This window comes from Pseudopodoces humilis, chromosome 8, assembly GCF_049639895.1.
Source record: "Pseudopodoces humilis isolate 2021_Gansu_Grassland_sample_001 chromosome 8, ASM4963989v1, whole genome shotgun sequence".
Lineage (NCBI taxonomy): Eukaryota > Metazoa > Chordata > Aves > Passeriformes > Paridae > Pseudopodoces > Pseudopodoces humilis.
In genome coordinates, this window is record NC_142207.1 from 19,744,250 (window position 1) to 19,761,277 (window position 17,028).

The 17,028-nt window shown below is 35.1% G+C and overlaps 1 protein-coding gene across 1 annotated transcript in view; it reads left to right on the forward strand.

Annotated features, from left to right (window-relative positions):
- Positions 1 to 14,987, forward strand: part of GAD1 (glutamate decarboxylase 1) — a 33,178-nt gene extending 18,191 nt beyond the window's left edge. The window contains exons 8-17 of the mRNA XM_005519785.3: positions 22 to 137; positions 240 to 319; positions 524 to 578; positions 1,652 to 1,768; positions 1,928 to 1,992; positions 5,308 to 5,386; positions 6,950 to 7,099; positions 8,435 to 8,542; positions 9,221 to 9,310; positions 10,842 to 14,987. Of these exons, the coding sequence (XP_005519842.1) occupies positions 22 to 137; positions 240 to 319; positions 524 to 578; positions 1,652 to 1,768; positions 1,928 to 1,992; positions 5,308 to 5,386; positions 6,950 to 7,099; positions 8,435 to 8,542; positions 9,221 to 9,310; positions 10,842 to 11,015 (1,034 nt within the window). The 3' untranslated portion in view covers positions 11,016 to 14,987. The remainder of the gene's footprint in view (positions 1 to 21; positions 138 to 239; positions 320 to 523; positions 579 to 1,651; positions 1,769 to 1,927; positions 1,993 to 5,307; positions 5,387 to 6,949; positions 7,100 to 8,434; positions 8,543 to 9,220; positions 9,311 to 10,841) is intronic.
- Positions 14,988 to 17,028: the final 2,041 nt, after the last annotated feature.

A 17,028-nucleotide genomic window follows, 5' to 3' on the forward strand; every position in this document is an offset into this window, starting at 1 on the left:
CATTTATTTATTCATTCACAGGAGGAGCAATCTCCAACATGTACAGCATAATGGCTGCACGCTACAAATATTTTCCTGAAGTTAAAACCAAAGGCATGGCTGCAGTCCCTAAACTGGTTCTCTTTACCTCAGAGCATGTGAGTTTAATACACTGATAATTCTTAATTTACTGACATATGTTATGAAAATGTTTCATCATTAAACAACCACTCCATTTCGTGTTCATATGTTTGCTGCAGAGTCATTACTCAATAAAGAAAGCTGGAGCTGCACTTGGATTTGGAACAGACAATGTTATTTTGATAAAATGCAATGAAAGGTAGGAGGAATACTATAGTTTTGATAGATTACATGTGCTCATCTGTTAAATTTGTTTTATTGTGTTTAAGGACTGATTCTTTACAGTGTGTCAAGTTGCTAATGGCCTGTTGAGAAAATCCTATTGAATTATTTCAACTGCAGCTATTATTTCCATATACATTCTTCAATTTTTTTTATCTTTATGTTTCTGTGATAATTACAGAGGAAAAATAATACCAGCTGATTTGGAGGCAAAAATTCTGGAAGCAAAAGAAAAGGTTTGTGTTTTTAAAAATTTATGCTTAAATGCTTGGCTTAGTAAAATTGCTTCTTCCTTTGAAGCCTGTGTTGTCATTACAGAGAACATTATCATGACATAAATATAATAAAGGTATTTTTTAATGCTTAATTATATATTCATGTATTGTTTACAGAATTATCTGTGTGTCTTGGTAAGGTTTCCATTTTCTGATTAAAACAAAAAGTCTTTTAACTCTTGAGCCACATCTGTAGTTCATGACTTTTAAAAACAACTTCCTGTTTGTAAATGTCTGGAAACAAGCACGGAAACATAAAATCTAAGCTACTTCTATCTAAACTTTTAAGTTTAGTCAAACCCATAAAAGATTCTACAGACCCCTTGGAAAACCCTATAGATTTCATGCAGGTAGCAAGAATATTTGTTAAATATAGATAATAAGCTTAAATTTTAGTCAGTAATTGCTATTTCTTGAATCAATGCAGTGGAAAAACCCATGAATTTTTAATAAAATAACCAAAGAGAAATCAAGATTATTATTTTTTTTTTATTTCTTAACTTCTTTACATTTGGGCACTCTATGAAATAGCAGTTCACATTTATTTCATCTAATTCAGAATTGTCTCTCTTTGATCTGATAGTTTCTCATTTATTGCTTTTGTTTTAGATTTCTTTGTTCTGCTTTGTTCTCTTTATTAGTAGATAAAGAGTAAAGGAACAACTCCAAGCCTTCAAATCACGACTTACAAATCACATTTAATTAATTTTTGTTTATACTGCTGTAAAAGTCCCAAATTTATTTGAATTTTTGTCATCTTACACTACGTTGTTTGAATTTCCTCACTGAAGATTAGATAAAATAATTTTCTTTATCTTCTAACTAGTTAATTTTGTGAAGTGAAATTGCAAGAAAATACCATGTATATGATTAGTTAATTTCTACTGTTGCTTATGTTGTGTCTTTCACATGGGAAGAAAAATGTTTTTAGGTTAAGAAATGAGCTAATGTTTCTGGAATAATTTTGGTTTTTTCCCCTTCTTTTTTCTGAAAGTGTTTTCAATTTATATTTTATATTTTTATTTTTATTGTAGGGATATGTTCCTCTTTTTGTGAATGCAACTGCAGGCACAACAGTATATGGAGCCTTTGATCCAATACAGGAGATTGCAGATATTTGTGAAAAATACAACCTCTGGCTCCATGTAGATGTAAGTAAGAAAAAAGTGATGCTATTCAGGCAAAAAATGATCTTAGTACACACTTTTTTTTCCCTTGAATTAAAATATTTATTACAAGATCCTGAGTAAACTAAAATCTGTTGATCTTTTTCTAAAAAATGAGTCTTTTCTTTTTTCTGTCTTTTCCAGGCTGCCTGGGGAGGTGGACTCTTAATGTCCCGAAAGCACCGTCATAAACTGAATGGAATAGAAAGGTACTACACAGTGCTTATTTGTAATACTTTTCCTAAAGTACTTTCATAAGGTACATGACACTTCTTCAATTCATGAAAATATTCCTTTGCTACTTTAAGGAGTTTGAACACTACATTAAACAATAGTGAGACAGAGGGGAAAGGTTCAGACTGGGGAGATTGAAACAATACTACAGAAGAAATTTGCGATGTACCATTGAGTGAAAGGTAAGTTTTCAGCAGATTTAAAGGAAGACAAGGATATTACTTGGCAAAAAGGAAGGGAAATTGTTCTATGCATAGCTTTTTAGGGTTCATAAGTCTGGGATGGGTGGAGGGATGGAGAAGTATTTGAAGAAAAAAATGAAATATGAGAGCTAGACAATCTCTGAAATGTAGGGCTTTGAGAATAACAGTGATAAATGAGGAATCCAGGGAAGGTGTTTGAGTATGAATACCCACAGTGGGAATTTGTAAAGGTTCTTTCCTGAAAGATGTTTGCAGTTTTTCCAGAAAATAAAGACTATATGTTCATGAGTGTTCTGTAAATGGAACACTTTATATATATATATATATATATATACTTAATCTTGTATTACTTTTATTTATACACACACACAAAAAAAAATAGATAGGTGTATGCAACAAAGAGAGGAGGTAGAGACTGAATTAGCAGCAAGTTTCAGTACTTTTAAGGCTTGAAAGGGCTATGATAGACAGAGCTGCTGCACTTCTGCTGTACCAGGGAGAAGACTGTGGTCATTTACAGAGAGGCCAGAAAGGGTCACAGGTGCTCATCTGTCTCAGGGCACAGGGGCCTGTGTGTTGATGCCATGTGGGGATTACATGAAACAAGCAGGAAGCTCTTGCAGAGGTCAGAGAGAAGTCTGCAGAAAAAAGCATGTGTGTACCCCCAGGTACATAAGCCAGCTTACCAAGATGACCACTGAGACCAGAAGCCAGCCTCTGATTGAATCAAATTTAAAGAGGCAAAGCATTTGTGTTGGTAGTGATAGCAGAGTGAGAGCGTGATCCTCCCACTGGTCCTTACAATTTTGACTCAGGAGTCCGTCCAGGTGTAGTCTTTGGCACAGTTGTTCCCATGTCCAATGATGACAAGTGTGTAGAAGATGAAACCCATGAGTGTGTTGGTCTCTAGATTTCCTCTGAAAGCGCTCTACCATGGTGCCCATATGAAAAAAATCAGGAAATCAGGAAGGCAATGAAGAATTAGAAACTTTAGATATTTTCCATCATTGCAAATATCAGCCTTCAGGGAAGCAAAAAATATTTGAAGCAACCTCTATCCATATACTTTTAAATTAGTACCAACTTGCTTCCTTGAGTTTGCCATTCTGAACGCAGGCACCATGTAAAATGAGTACAGTGAGCAATGCTCTTCCTTAGGGGAAACAAATAAACTGTCCTAGGTTTGGGCATCTCATACAGTAAGTGAAGAATAAGTACAACATCAAGAATAGGACTGGATATGAAAGAACTGACAGCAGAACCACGTAGACCCTTTTGTCACAATGACAGCAGCATGTAGTGTAGAGTACTCTGAAGCAGCAGAATCCTATCAACCTTTGCCCAGTCCAGTTTGCTTGTGACTCATGACGACGTGTCTAATATTAAGTCAGCATTGCAAAATAATTTTGTTAAGATACAGAGGTTTGGTCACAGGAGTTTGGCACACCCCTTTTGACCTGAGGTCAACCCTGAGGTGCTAATTAAGGCCATAATTTTAAGCAAATACAGAAAGCAGCAGGCCATGAAGCATGAAATTATTTCTTTGCTAGTCAGCTGTACAGATCTTGAAACACAGGATGGGGCCCACGTGTACGGTGTAATTGCCTGTCATGGGCCCCAGCTGGGGTCTGTTGCTAACACTCAGGTCCTACTTGGCCTGCTTGGACACACTGGCAAGGAGGACTGGCATGCTGCCATGGCACAGGGCTGGGAGAGGCTGTTGTAGGACAGCCTCTGGCTGGGGGCTGCACGGAGGAGAGAGTGACAGCTTCATGTTAAAACACACCTGATGCTCCTTGTGAGGAATAGCTTAAAATTGTCTTTGTTTGAAACCCTGAAAGTTAAATGAATGTGCTAAACTGAAGGCATGGTGTTTTAAAAAGGAAATCAGTTTTATATAAATTCCTTTTTCCTGACCGCTCCATCTGAACTATTAGTGAAGTTTTTCTAAAAGATAATTGCCTCCTAAGTCTGAGCTATTTATCTGCTGGTTTGCACTGCATAAGCAGCTGATGTTAGATGGATGGTGAAGTCCCCAGGTACAGCATGGCACCGTTCTTTTAGTTGAGGGGTGCTACAGTCTAACCTAGCACATACAGGGGTTGGAATTGTATGTAGAAAGCAGCAGTCATCAGGCTGGGGTGAAGACATCACTGTGTTGCTCAAAACAGAGAAACTGTGGTTGTGTCTGTGTCCTCTGAGAGCAGGGTGTAGAAGAGGAGGAAATACCTTTTAATTTTCTTTCAACCACACTGTAAAAACACATGTATAGTCTGTGAAATACAATTATGCACTTTGATTTTCTGGAACATGGTGAATAAAGGGAACGCTTGGTAATTAATTACTTAGGGTGAAAAGGTCAATGGATGTGCGATGCTGGCACATTTATTTCAGTGTCACCGTTAAACTGTCTAGGATAGTATGTTGAAATACATAAAATCCGTTTGACATGTAAATTAGGTGATCTCGTGCATTCACTCGTGTTTACATGTAAGAAATTTTGAGCTTTACATACAGAATGGTAGGATATGCTGTGAAGTTTTAGAGCCTTTTAACAGTCCGTGGGCTTGACAAACAAGGGCTCTGGCTCTAACTAGGAAAGCAGGTAAGAATGCAGAATGTCTTTTTATTTCCTTTCTATTTTTCCAGCAGCTGTTCAGTAAAGAATTGTATTCTCCCAAAATCTATACTGGCCCCTTAATTCTCTGACACCTCCACTTTCCCTGTCAGTTCCTTGAATAGAATATGTCAAAGTAGTTTTGTTATTTTTATTAGTGCTATTTCTAAAAGAGAACTCTTCTGGGGATGATGTTACTGAATCAGCTAATCAGTCTGATACTAATTAGCTGGTATTACTAATAATATAAGCTAATCACAAGTCTGACATTGCTATGTTAACATGAAAATAATTAATTTTCTGGACAGCATAGCTGGGAAAAAAGGCACTTCAGACAGTAACAATATCCATAGTGATATCATCATGGTCAAAATGTCATATATTTCCAGCTGAAAGCAGAAAACAAAGGTGACTGCTTCAGATTAAGTTTCTGTTTTCCAGATCTATCTGAATGTGTAATTTTTTTGCAGAGCCAACTCAGTCACCTGGAATCCTCACAAGATGATGGGAGTGTTGTTACAATGTTCTGCAATTCTTGTCCGGGAGAAGGTCTGCCTTATATTTAATAATTGAACATTTTTAGAAACAAAATTAAAAAGTAAATATCAAGCCCTACTTTTTAAGAGGGTACTGCAAAATCTGTTTAATTTCAAAACTTCTTTTGGAAGGAGGGTTTGCATTGTGTTTTGGAAGTCGTTTTATCTGTCCTGGGGTTTTTAGCTTTTTTTATTAAAATTGTAGACAACATGGGTCAGATCCTCACCTGTTATATCTTTGCATATTCTAATAGCAGCAATAGAGCTGTCCTAATTATTTAATCTGAGCACCTGCCCCACGTTTCTATGATATATTGAACATAGAACCTCAGTCTTAGTACTTGGTCGCAGTCTAAACTGCTGAAGTAAGAGGCAAGCTTTTACCTTACACAGTGGTTTAGAAGTTTCCCAGTTCTGTTGAAAAGAAAACATGCTACTTTTATTATGACTCTGTACTTTTAGGGCTGGCATCGAGATTCTTTGTTGTCATCAATGAAAGCAAACCTAGTGTCTTGCTTCTTTTAAGTAATACATACTTTTATTAAATGATAAAAAAGAAAACCATACCATATGTGGATAGGACTAATGATGTTGTCTACTAATCTCTTATGTGCCAATTGCTACTAGAAGCACTTAATTCCATCCCTGTGCGTAGAACTGGGATGGAAGAGTTCTAAGTAGCAGCCCTAGGTCTGCCATTGTTCTTCCAGCTGATCCATCTCTAAACTGAGGACTGCAGCATTTATTTCCCTTCGTAAAACACATCTATTGAAGGGAACCATGAACCTTTCTTTAGTGGCATGCATGCTTATTGTGCCAGCTACTGCAGGATTTTGGAAAGATTTTGTTCTCTATATGAGAACTTGATAGATGTTTTTGTATTTATGAGACACACTGGTATCTTCAAGTTTCTTGAAAAAAACACTAATAAACTTCAAAGGAAATGCAAACCATTTAGAAACATCACATATAACATACAGGAATTTGCTGCCCGGTGTTTCCACCAGACATTTTTACCAGTAGTCCATTGATCTCTATTAGTCTGTGAACCATATTTATTTATGTGCAAAAAATGTCCAGTTTATATCATTTGTGCTTATACTTATCACTAATGTTAAGTGTCATATAGCTGAACAACATACAAAGTTTAAACCTTCAATTAAGTTTTCTCACTTTATTTTGTGTAGCAATCTGTTGCACCAAGAGACCACAGCTTTATTCTAGTGTGTAATTTAACAACTCATAAATTTAAGTTTAAAAAACATAGCCTTATAAATTGAAGTGGGTAAAGCTAATATCACGAAGTATCCAAATTAATCTGTGAATGTTTTCTCTGGGGGGTTGTTTTTGTGTGTAAAAACATATGACTACTCAGAGACTTCTAAGAGAACCACCTTACGCTATGAAATTAATTTTGTTGCTCGGGTTTACAAAACAAGGTCAGTACCTTATACATCCTATCAAAGAACTATTCTCCTGAACATTTGAAATACATTTTTATACATTATTAATGCGTACATTCTCTCATGCACTAATGCCAGTTAAGTCATATAAGTCTATGCATTTTTCATTGTAGGGTATTCTTCAAGGCTGCAATCAAATGTGTGCAGGCTATCTCTTCCAGCCAGACAAACAGTATGATGTCTCCTATGACACTGGAGATAAGGCAATACAGTGTGGTCGACATGTGGACATTTTCAAATTCTGGTTGATGTGGAAAGCAAAGGTAAATAACAAGAATTTATTGTTATCTCAAAAACCAGAAATGTATTTATTTAATTTCTAAGTGTCCTGTAATGGAATACTTTATTTTAACATAAATATTTGTGTCATTACAGTCTCTAAACACACAAGTATCCAAGTATTAACTTAGAAATGAACTATGTGAATTGTAGAGCAATGCTAGCTGTCAGTAAATTCAGATGGCAACTTGAAGAAAGGTTTAAGTTACTAGATGAGTCCTGCAGAAAAAGCCTTGAGGGCAGGGCACCAAACTGATCTCTTGTTGTTATGCTCTACACTTGCATATGTACCTTATGACAGATTTCTTGTAGTAACAGCAGAGTAGCCTTGGTGACTTACAAGGGTCCATTGAGCATGACATTTCAATGCATAGATTTTATAAACGACTTGGAAAACAAAGCCTTTTTCTGAGGAAGCATTGCCCAAGTGATGATTCCACTGTTGATTACCTGGTACTACTGTGGTATGCCTGGATGGCTGAAGTTAAACATGGGCTTATGTCCAGGCTTACATGTACACAAGATGAGGGTTCATGTAGTCCAGAAAACACATTCCATCTTTATTGCTTTATCTGCAGTCATCTCATTTGTTATTCTTACCCTTCTGCTGGCAAAATGGGAATTCAGTTGGGTAACCTGTCCAGAGTCTATTTTTTTAAATAAAATTTATATTAAATCTAATGATACACTCCAAAATTATAAAACAGTTTTCGCTTTGGGAAAAAATGCTTGTTTCTTCATTCATGTACAAAGTGTACTTTAGAAAAAAACCCTACTGTTTATTATCAACATCCATATACTTTTTCTGGGATTATGATTTTGACAAGATATCAGTGGGTTGGCAAGAGACTTCCAGTAAACACATTGCAGACTTTTGCATGCTGATTAAATGCTCATTTCTAGCAAACTGGTCAGAGGAAATAATTTATTTCCCAGTTCTTACACGTTCAACTGAATTCCCATTCCAAGCTTCTGGTATTTCAGCAGAAGCTGTGAAGCCAGGACATAATACCCATAATATTTTTGGAAACTGGAAAAAATACAAAAGACCTAAAATAATCTACTAAAAATAGTGTAAGTCCTTGTTATTTTCATTATAAATTCTCTTAAAATGAGACAAACCAAAATGATTTACAATTGGACCACCTTCAGCCACTTTTTTACCATTTATTAATGCTACTTTTAAGTTACAAGAAATAATACTGCTAAATGTTTTCTGCCTGAAAATATTTAAGAGTGAAACCTATCTGAAAAGATGATTGCATCAGAGCAGAAAAAAAAGGACCATAAAATTAATACCTACTTTCTTATTTAAACAGGGTACAGTAGGATTTGAAAATCAGATCAATAAATGCCTGGAACTGGCAGAGTATCTCTACACTAAAATAAAAAACAGAGAAGAATTTGAGATGGTTTTTGAAGGGGAGGTAAGTTTGCTTTCATATATGTTTGAGCCAAATCTGTCTTCATGCTTCTCACAGTTCGTCAAGACAGCTATGCAAAACTGCTCTTATTTTCTAAAGAACTACATGACTATTGGCATCTGGGCAGGTTTTCTTGTCAAATACATGTGGTTTTGTACCATAAATGTCAGGTTTATGTCCTCCTTTTCTGCAGAGACCTTCTCAGTTCAGGGCATGAAGATTAATACAACCTTAATACAACCTACTCATACGGAGGCTATTGTGTACATAACTGAGAATCTGCTATTTTTACTGTATATTCTGTTGCTAGTGCCAGTACATAAGCCTTTGGGTCATAGTATAAACTTAATTTCTCCCTTTACTAAGGAAAGGAAAATTGGGTTGCCCTTGATGTGATCCTGAAAAACAGTTACTCATAAAACTGCACAAAGGTGAAAAGCATTTGCACTTCATTAGCAACCTAAATATTGCAAATGAGATGATGTATAGGGAATCTAAGGCAGCAGAGGCTAGCAGCAGTACTGCAATCCATTTCTTTCTGTTTAACATGCAGGACTAGGAAAGTCAATACTATATTTTGTCTTTCATGTCTGTGATAAAATATGCTACTGACTAGCCTTTAGCGTGGGACTGATCTGTATAATTTTTTTAATTGATGTATATGTTTGGTTCTTTTTGCAGCCAGAGCATACAAATGTATGTTTTTGGTATATTCCTCCAAGTCTCAGGGGCATGCCAGACTCTGATGAGAGAAGAGAAAAGTTACACAGGGTAAGTATTTTTGGTTAAATGTAAAAAGATAATTTCAAATTCTGAGACGTCAGTTCTCTGTTGCTTGTTATGACCCTGGTATTTGTTCACTTTTGTATTCACTTTATATCGATGCTGAAGTCATGTTTTCCCTATAGAACCAGATTCAGAACATATTCAGTTATCCTTTGCTCACAAGTGTTACAAGCATCCAAAAAGTAGCTAGGCCTACAGACATCACAGTCTTTTTTGGATAGGGCAGCTTATCAACAAGAGAAAAAGAAGGGTAGTTGTTTGAAAATGCTTGGACAAGTAAGGGACATGAAAACGTTTAAGTTCCTTCTCAGGTATTTATTTTGATTTTAAATGCCAATGCATTAATGCATTTCAGTGAAAATGAATACCCTTTGGAGGACTTTGGAATACTTTTATTTGAAATGGTCGAGGGAAGTGAAGGCATCACAGAAGCACCACCAGAAAAGATACCATGTTACTCAGGACTTGGGGGAAGCAAAATGCAGTTATTTTGTAGTAGTGTTTTAGACAGAAGTGGAATGGAATACATTAGGAGAAAAAAAGAATGATTTCACAGGTGTCAAAAATAATTGCTCTTTTGTGTCTGTGTGTGTTAGGGAAGGGAGAAGAATGGGGAAACTTGGGAGATTTTGTAGAGGATTTAATGACTGCATCACAATGGGTAAAGAGAATAGAAGAGAACAGAAATTCCTGGGTCAAGCCAGTCCCATGTTAGATAAAGAAATTGCCAAAAAAAGAGAGAATAAAGGAAGATAGAAGTAAGAGGTAAGAAACAGCAAGAGGGATGAAATATTTGATTTGACCCTGCTAAATGTTAGAGGACATCATAAAGCATTCTACAAAACAGTAAGAGCCAGACAGCTGACCTTGCCTGGCAGAGAGTAGAGCAAGAGAATGAAGGTCTGGATGGAAAAACTGGACTTAGTCAATACCAAATATTAAGACTGTCAGAACTTTATTCCCTGTAAATTAAACCAAGGAAGTGAGATTGTGGTAAATGCACAGTACTGCAAAACTACTGGAAGGTTTCTACGGCTTATGCTAACAAAAAATATTCTTTGTGACATAGATCTTGTTAAAAAATTTCCATTGCTGTCCCCACATTCAAAACGCTTTGAGAATATGTAATATTCTAATGGAAAACATCCATTACCCTCAAGAAGGTCTGGAGTGGATTTTCATACAGAAGCAGAAAATGTTTCATTGTGACAAAATCTTCAGCACAAAGAAAGGAGATGTACATTTAATATATAAAATTATTACATAGTGAATGCTCTGGGACGTTACTAATTTTCAAACAAAAAAAAAAAGGATATCATTGTTGTCAATTTTCTTTTAAATTGCCAATCCTACATATTTAATTTTTCAAGCTTTTTCTTGTTATAGACATTTTTTATTAAAACAAATGTCTGTCAAATTATTTTTTCTGAATTAAGAACTGCTGTGACATACAAGGAAAGAATAATTTTTTCTTCTCTCTTTCTCTCTCTCTCTCTCTCTCTCTTTAATGATAAAGGTGGCACCGAAAATCAAGGCACTGATGATGGAGTCAGGTACCACCATGGTTGGATATCAGCCTCAGGGCGAAAAAGTCAACTTTTTCCGAATGGTTATCTCAAACCCAGCAGCAACTAAGTCTGACATTGACTTCCTCATTGAGGAAATTGAGAGATTGGGGCAGGAGCTGTAGTGCTTGAATTATTTATTTCTCTAATTCACTGTTTTCCAGCACTGGGTATTTTTTTTAGCCCAGTTCTGCAGAACATGTTTTAAGGAAATTCTCTTTCTGTAAGTTCCAATCTCCTAAGACATCTTTAAACAAAACAACTATAGGCTACTGAAATATATATGTATTGGTAGATCATATTATTGAGGGAAAATGTATTATCTTGAAGTACTATTGACTCTTACATTGGTCTTATTTATTGTAGGCAGCAGAAAATTAATAAGTATTAAAATAGCAAATTAAGAACTCTGCACAGTATATATGTACAGTATAAATAAATATATATATATAATTATATATATACATACATATATATATACATAAAGTGGTTATAAACTTAGATCTAAGCCACAGCATGTTTTCCACTTTAAGAAAATTGAGTTTTCCTTCAACAACATTGATGTGGATAATGTGCTACAAGTTTTTCTGCCAGACAGAAATAGACATACAGAAACATTTCTAAAATGTAGATTCTTAGGAGCTGAAGAAAATGTATAACAGTATTAGATCTTATTGTTGGTGCTTTTCTCACATACAAAACAACAATCTCTAAGAGCACCTTTGAGTAAAATAGTTGTACTTGCCCTTTAGTGTCAAATCAGGGGATGACAGTAGCAGTCATTGTAACAGGTATATTATTGCTGTATTTTTAGAGGTTAATTTGTGTAGATCGTGTATATTATTGTTAAATGACTTTGTGTAAAAGGATTTAAATGTAATAGTTTTACAGCAAGATAACTGTTTAATTGTAGGTATCCAAAATATTTGCTTATTTATATGCAGAGATTTACCATGCTGAAGAGTTGTCTTGTATTTTCTTCCGTTTGTAATGTAACCTATTTATATATTATTGAAGTTCTAAATAATGTTTATGGTATTTTAGTGTCTTTGTGAGCCAAAGAAAAAATACAAAAATATTAGTTGACACTTTCTTTTAAATCCTAGTGCCCTTAAAGTAATAACTTACAGATAATTTTATTGAAGATAAGGAATCCTGACATTGTGTATAGACTATCAAATTATGGGATACCTTTAATCTATTAGAATTATTAGAAATTTCAGTTCTATTTATTGTAATGTCAGACTGTCTGTTCAGTGTTCTGAATGCTTTTCTAGTGAATATTGATTGCTAACCAAGGCCCCCGTTTTTGAATTTTATTTCAGGACTGACCTCTGTGACCATTTTAACTAAATTCTGTGGGAGTTTTAACCAACATCATTCTTTTAGTGAAATGGAATTCACTATCTATTTGGAACTTATAAAATAACTAAAACCAGAAGTAATCTCGGTATCTTTTAATACAGCTAGCTTGTCCCAATAATTTCAACTGGTTAGGCTTTTCAAAGTATAGACACCAGATTCATCTGCAGCTTGATCAATTTTAATCATTAGATAATCAATATTACTGAGTGGAAAAGTCCATACTGGAAACAGAGTAGTGGAACAAAACGGAGATTCAATAATCCTCTGTTCACTGAGTTAGTGTCATGGTGATAAATGGAATATGCTAATTCCAAGTGTTTTCATATGTGATTCTTCGCAAGTCAGTAATTAACTGCTTTTTCTCCCTCCCCTCCACCTCAGTAATAAAACTGAATTATTGTAGAAACTTTCAGTGCAATACGGTCATGCTATGCAGTTTTTTGCAGTCTCTCTGGCCCCTGTCAGTCCTGTGGAAGGACATGTACAGGCAAGAGAGGTTTCCATCCTGCGGGTCCCACTGGCTGTCTTTGGAGGATGGTGTCTCACATTTGTGGCTGTGTTAGCACAGGGAGAAGAAAGAAGCTGTTACAGTAAATATATCCTACAGCACAGCCTGTCCAGCTTTTCATAGGACTCTTGCTTATTCCTCTTTCATAACCTTCTGTAAAATCTTTTCTTCAAATTGAGTTGAATCTAAAAATTACTGTCAATTTGTCACTGACCTTTAGACGTATGATTTTCAAAACAGATCTGAATTGTTACTTCATGTCATTAAACACCCTAGTAATCTTACCAGTACAGTATTTCTTTCATTAGATTTTTTTCAAGACAGTGTAGTTGTCGATCTTAAACCTCAGTCTTCCTCAATGATAAGCCTATTGCATTACTGTGTATTGAATACTTGACGTTTTCTGGTGTAAACATCCATGCTGTATGACCTGAGGCCTGCATACAGATGTAGTTGGCATGCACACTGACTTCAGTACTAACTTCCATAATATTAAATGTCATTCTTTATAGATACCAGCTATTCATCAAAACTAGAGGACCTCTCATGGAGAGCTGATCTTAAAGTACAGAAAGAAGATAATTTTGAAGAAGCATGTGTCACATTTTTATTTCAGACTTCCATCTGTAATCTGGTCTCAGTTTTACTTTATTCAAAGGGCAGCTACAGAAGACTGAAAAAATTCTTTCAGTTCTTCTTGTTCGTGGGAGACAATATGAACTAATACAATTAATCCAAAGAGATGTAACTGGTGACTTAGCTTCACTAGAGGATTTTGTGTCTTCCACTCAAACACTATGGTTCTTATGATTTTCACCAGTTCTTAGATAGGAATTTCTGATTTCCTCCACCTCCCTTGTTAATAACAGTATTACTAAAGCTCTAACTTGCCCCTAATCCTCTAATTTTAATATTTTAACCTCATGAACCCCGTATCCAGATCACCATCTCAATATTCTAATAATAATTTAATTTATCTGAGATGTTAATTCTCCTTGATGCATATAAACTAGGTGAAGAGAATCATCTTCATCCTAATCATGAAGCTGTAGGAAAGACCATAATACAGCTGACTGGCATTCATACAGCAAAGCCCCTGACAGTTCTGTGATGTAGTCAGACACAGATCTAGAGCTCTTCAGTGCATATATAATGTTTTGCTAACTAAAATTTCTGCTTCTTCATTTCATGGAGTAACTCGTGTTTTGAAGGTCAAAAGCATGACGTTCTTCCTGTTGTCATTGATGGTTTGCAGCTAGGTGGGAATAATGGAGCTCCTCCTGCTTGTTTTGGAAGTGAGACAGTTAATGCATAGGTGTTGTCTCTAAAGACAGAGGGCTTAAGTTTATCTTTCTACTCTCTGCATTTATCTTGCTTTTCTGCAGTGTTGTGTCTTGACACAGATGATCACAATTACATTTTTGCAAAGCTTTTGATTCTAGTATCAGATTCTGGGGTGTTTTCCTATTACATATACTGTGTTCAACAGGCACCATGCTCATATTAATTTCTGACTTGGATAGCTGATTTCAACAGAGCAGTTATAGTCATTAGTGAGAAAACTCATCTGTTTTCTTATTAGGTCATTTCCATCTGAGTAATATGCCACACTTCTCAAACTAATGCTGACCTGGAATTTTCCTTCTTTTTAATCCATATGCTATTGACTGTGAGAGATTAAGATGTATGGATATTTCAAAGTATTGACTAATGTGAAGCATTTTAATTCCAGGTGAGCAACTTCATTTTTCAGAGGTTTAAAATATACTCGGAGGTAGCAATTTTGTCCCTAAAATTACATGGACAATCACTGTAACTTTGCATGGGTGAATTAAACAATAGGCAAGATCTTAGCTGAACAGGTAGCTGCAGTGCTTATTAGCTGATACAATTTATTTGGAAAAGACTGACCACTGGATAAAAATCAAGAGCAGCTGGTGATTTTGAATGAGAAAAATTCTGATTGTGTTATTAAAAGTAATTTATAGAGAAGATAGATGATACCATTCATGGTACACACACAGCTAGAAGCAGGGGCCTTGGGAATAATCCAGAATTTTAAAATCATCATGGAGTAAGCTTTTAATCTGTTTTTTGAATGGTGACAAATATGAAGAGATTTTTTAAACAGAATCTCTGTTTTGTGGTTTAAGAAATGTTGAAGTTATAAAGAAGTTATGCAATGCAGTTTTAATTTTTCAATAAAAGTTTATCTTAAAAATGACTGATTTGTCTCATATAATTTTTGTGAGATCTTTTGTTTCCTTAAAAATATGAGACAAAAGCCATGTAACATTATGCCTCACCTTAAAAATAGTAAGACAAATGCTAAGGCAACTATTTAATTTTAATTGTGGATTGAATGTGAGCTTGTACCAACAGAGACTAAGGAAGAACCACAAGCACAGAACCTTGGTCAGTTTGGACAGGATTGTTGAGACATTAGTACTGTGCATAATATGAAAAACGTGCTTTATACTTTGGATTCTAGACCGTATTTTGGGGTAACCCACCATTCCCGTGTAAGAGATAAAGTAATTTTAGGGTTTTTTTGTACCAAATAGATTGAAAAATAAGAGTGCATTTTGAATCCATAAAAGTATATAATTCTTTTTTTTCATTGTACAGATAAATTCTGGTTAATTGCTGTTCTATGCATTATCCATAGAACTGTCATTGATTTTAACAGTATATAGGAAATTTGATTTTGATTGCTTTAGGGTAGGATGAACATCCTTCAAATGGGATAGGTTTTCTTAAGAACAGTTTTATTTCCAAGTTAAATCTTTTTATGAAGCAAACTAGTCATGAGAACAATAAATGCAAAAAAGCTTATTAAGTCAATTCATGTAGCATACAAATGACATCATGTAAAGCACTAAAAATTATGGAAGATGATTGTGTGGTGTGAGTATTAAGGAATGTTCAGCTTATGCACAGACTGTTCAGTAAAATGTTAGGACCACAACAAGACTGTTTGCAGTTAGTACAGCTCTCTGTGGTCAACAGAATTACACCTGCCTGAATTTCTTCTGCAGTGTTTTATAATATGCAAGTCATGACAGTTGTGCTGAGGGTGACGATACATGAATTGGGAGTATTGCTCACTCAAGAACAGCAACTAAGTGAGGAAGATATAAGAAGACGCAAGCACTGTCTGAAAGCAAAGGGTAAAAGGAAGGATTGCTGCAAAACACAGAGGGATTTGTGTTTCATTAGAGCAGTTGAAAGAATCAGACTTTTGGACAAAGCAAAATTAAAATTTTAGTTAGAAGAAAAGGTAAGATGCAAGATGAAGATTACAAGCAGACCAGGTAAAAATAAAGAAAAGTTCTGTTTCTCTGCTTTAATAGATCTATGTACTGAGGAAAAATGGAACATTGTTTCGTAATGATGATAACAGAAAAAAGCTGAAGACAAAGTATTAAAGACCTTGAGTTATTTCTGCTATGTATAAGTACTCTGTTCAGCATCTGAATGTAATTATTTCAGATTGTATACTTGAGATGTGTATTTGTGAGTGCATTTATGTGTCTTGGTATAAATGAAAAGAACATGTACATGCCTTACATAACTCAGTGTGTATCAGAAAAAATTAAGTTTTGCACGATGATGACTGTTTTGTGTAGGACTTTTCAGGACAGTTGAAGTATAATATTAAACAAACATATAGTGAAGGAAATAGTAAATTATTTTCCCTTACCCTTGAATGTATGTGTGTGTGTTGGATGTTTATACAAATTATTAAACCTCTATCATATGAAATTCTCAAATTACATACTTTTTTACAGGATACCAGTCTGGTTCATCTAAAAATACTTGGTTTGGTGCAGGAATTACTGTGTAAAAATTTTTGGCCTTGTTTTTTGTGGAAAGGTGTTGTGTCACAACTGATTGAGCACAAAGATGTAAGGTGATGGGAAATGGAGAAAACTAGGTTTAACATTCAAGAAAACCTAGAAAAAATGTCACTACAGGCAAAATCAACACTAATGTAAATACAATTACTTTAGCTTAGATTATGGAAGTCTATCATCTGTGACCACAGTGTAAGCTGGTTGGAAGCAGTGTCTGCTCACTGTGACATCATTAAGAGTTTCAACTGTGCTGGTGCATAAAGCAGGCATGCTGGCCTTCCAAAAAATAGAAACTTGAATCCTACTTTAAATCCAACAGGTGAAAGTGTCTCTAAAAACAACGTGAGAAAGGCCTAAGACATTTCTCATTCAGTGTCATATGTTATTTATATCTTCTAAAGTTTGCAT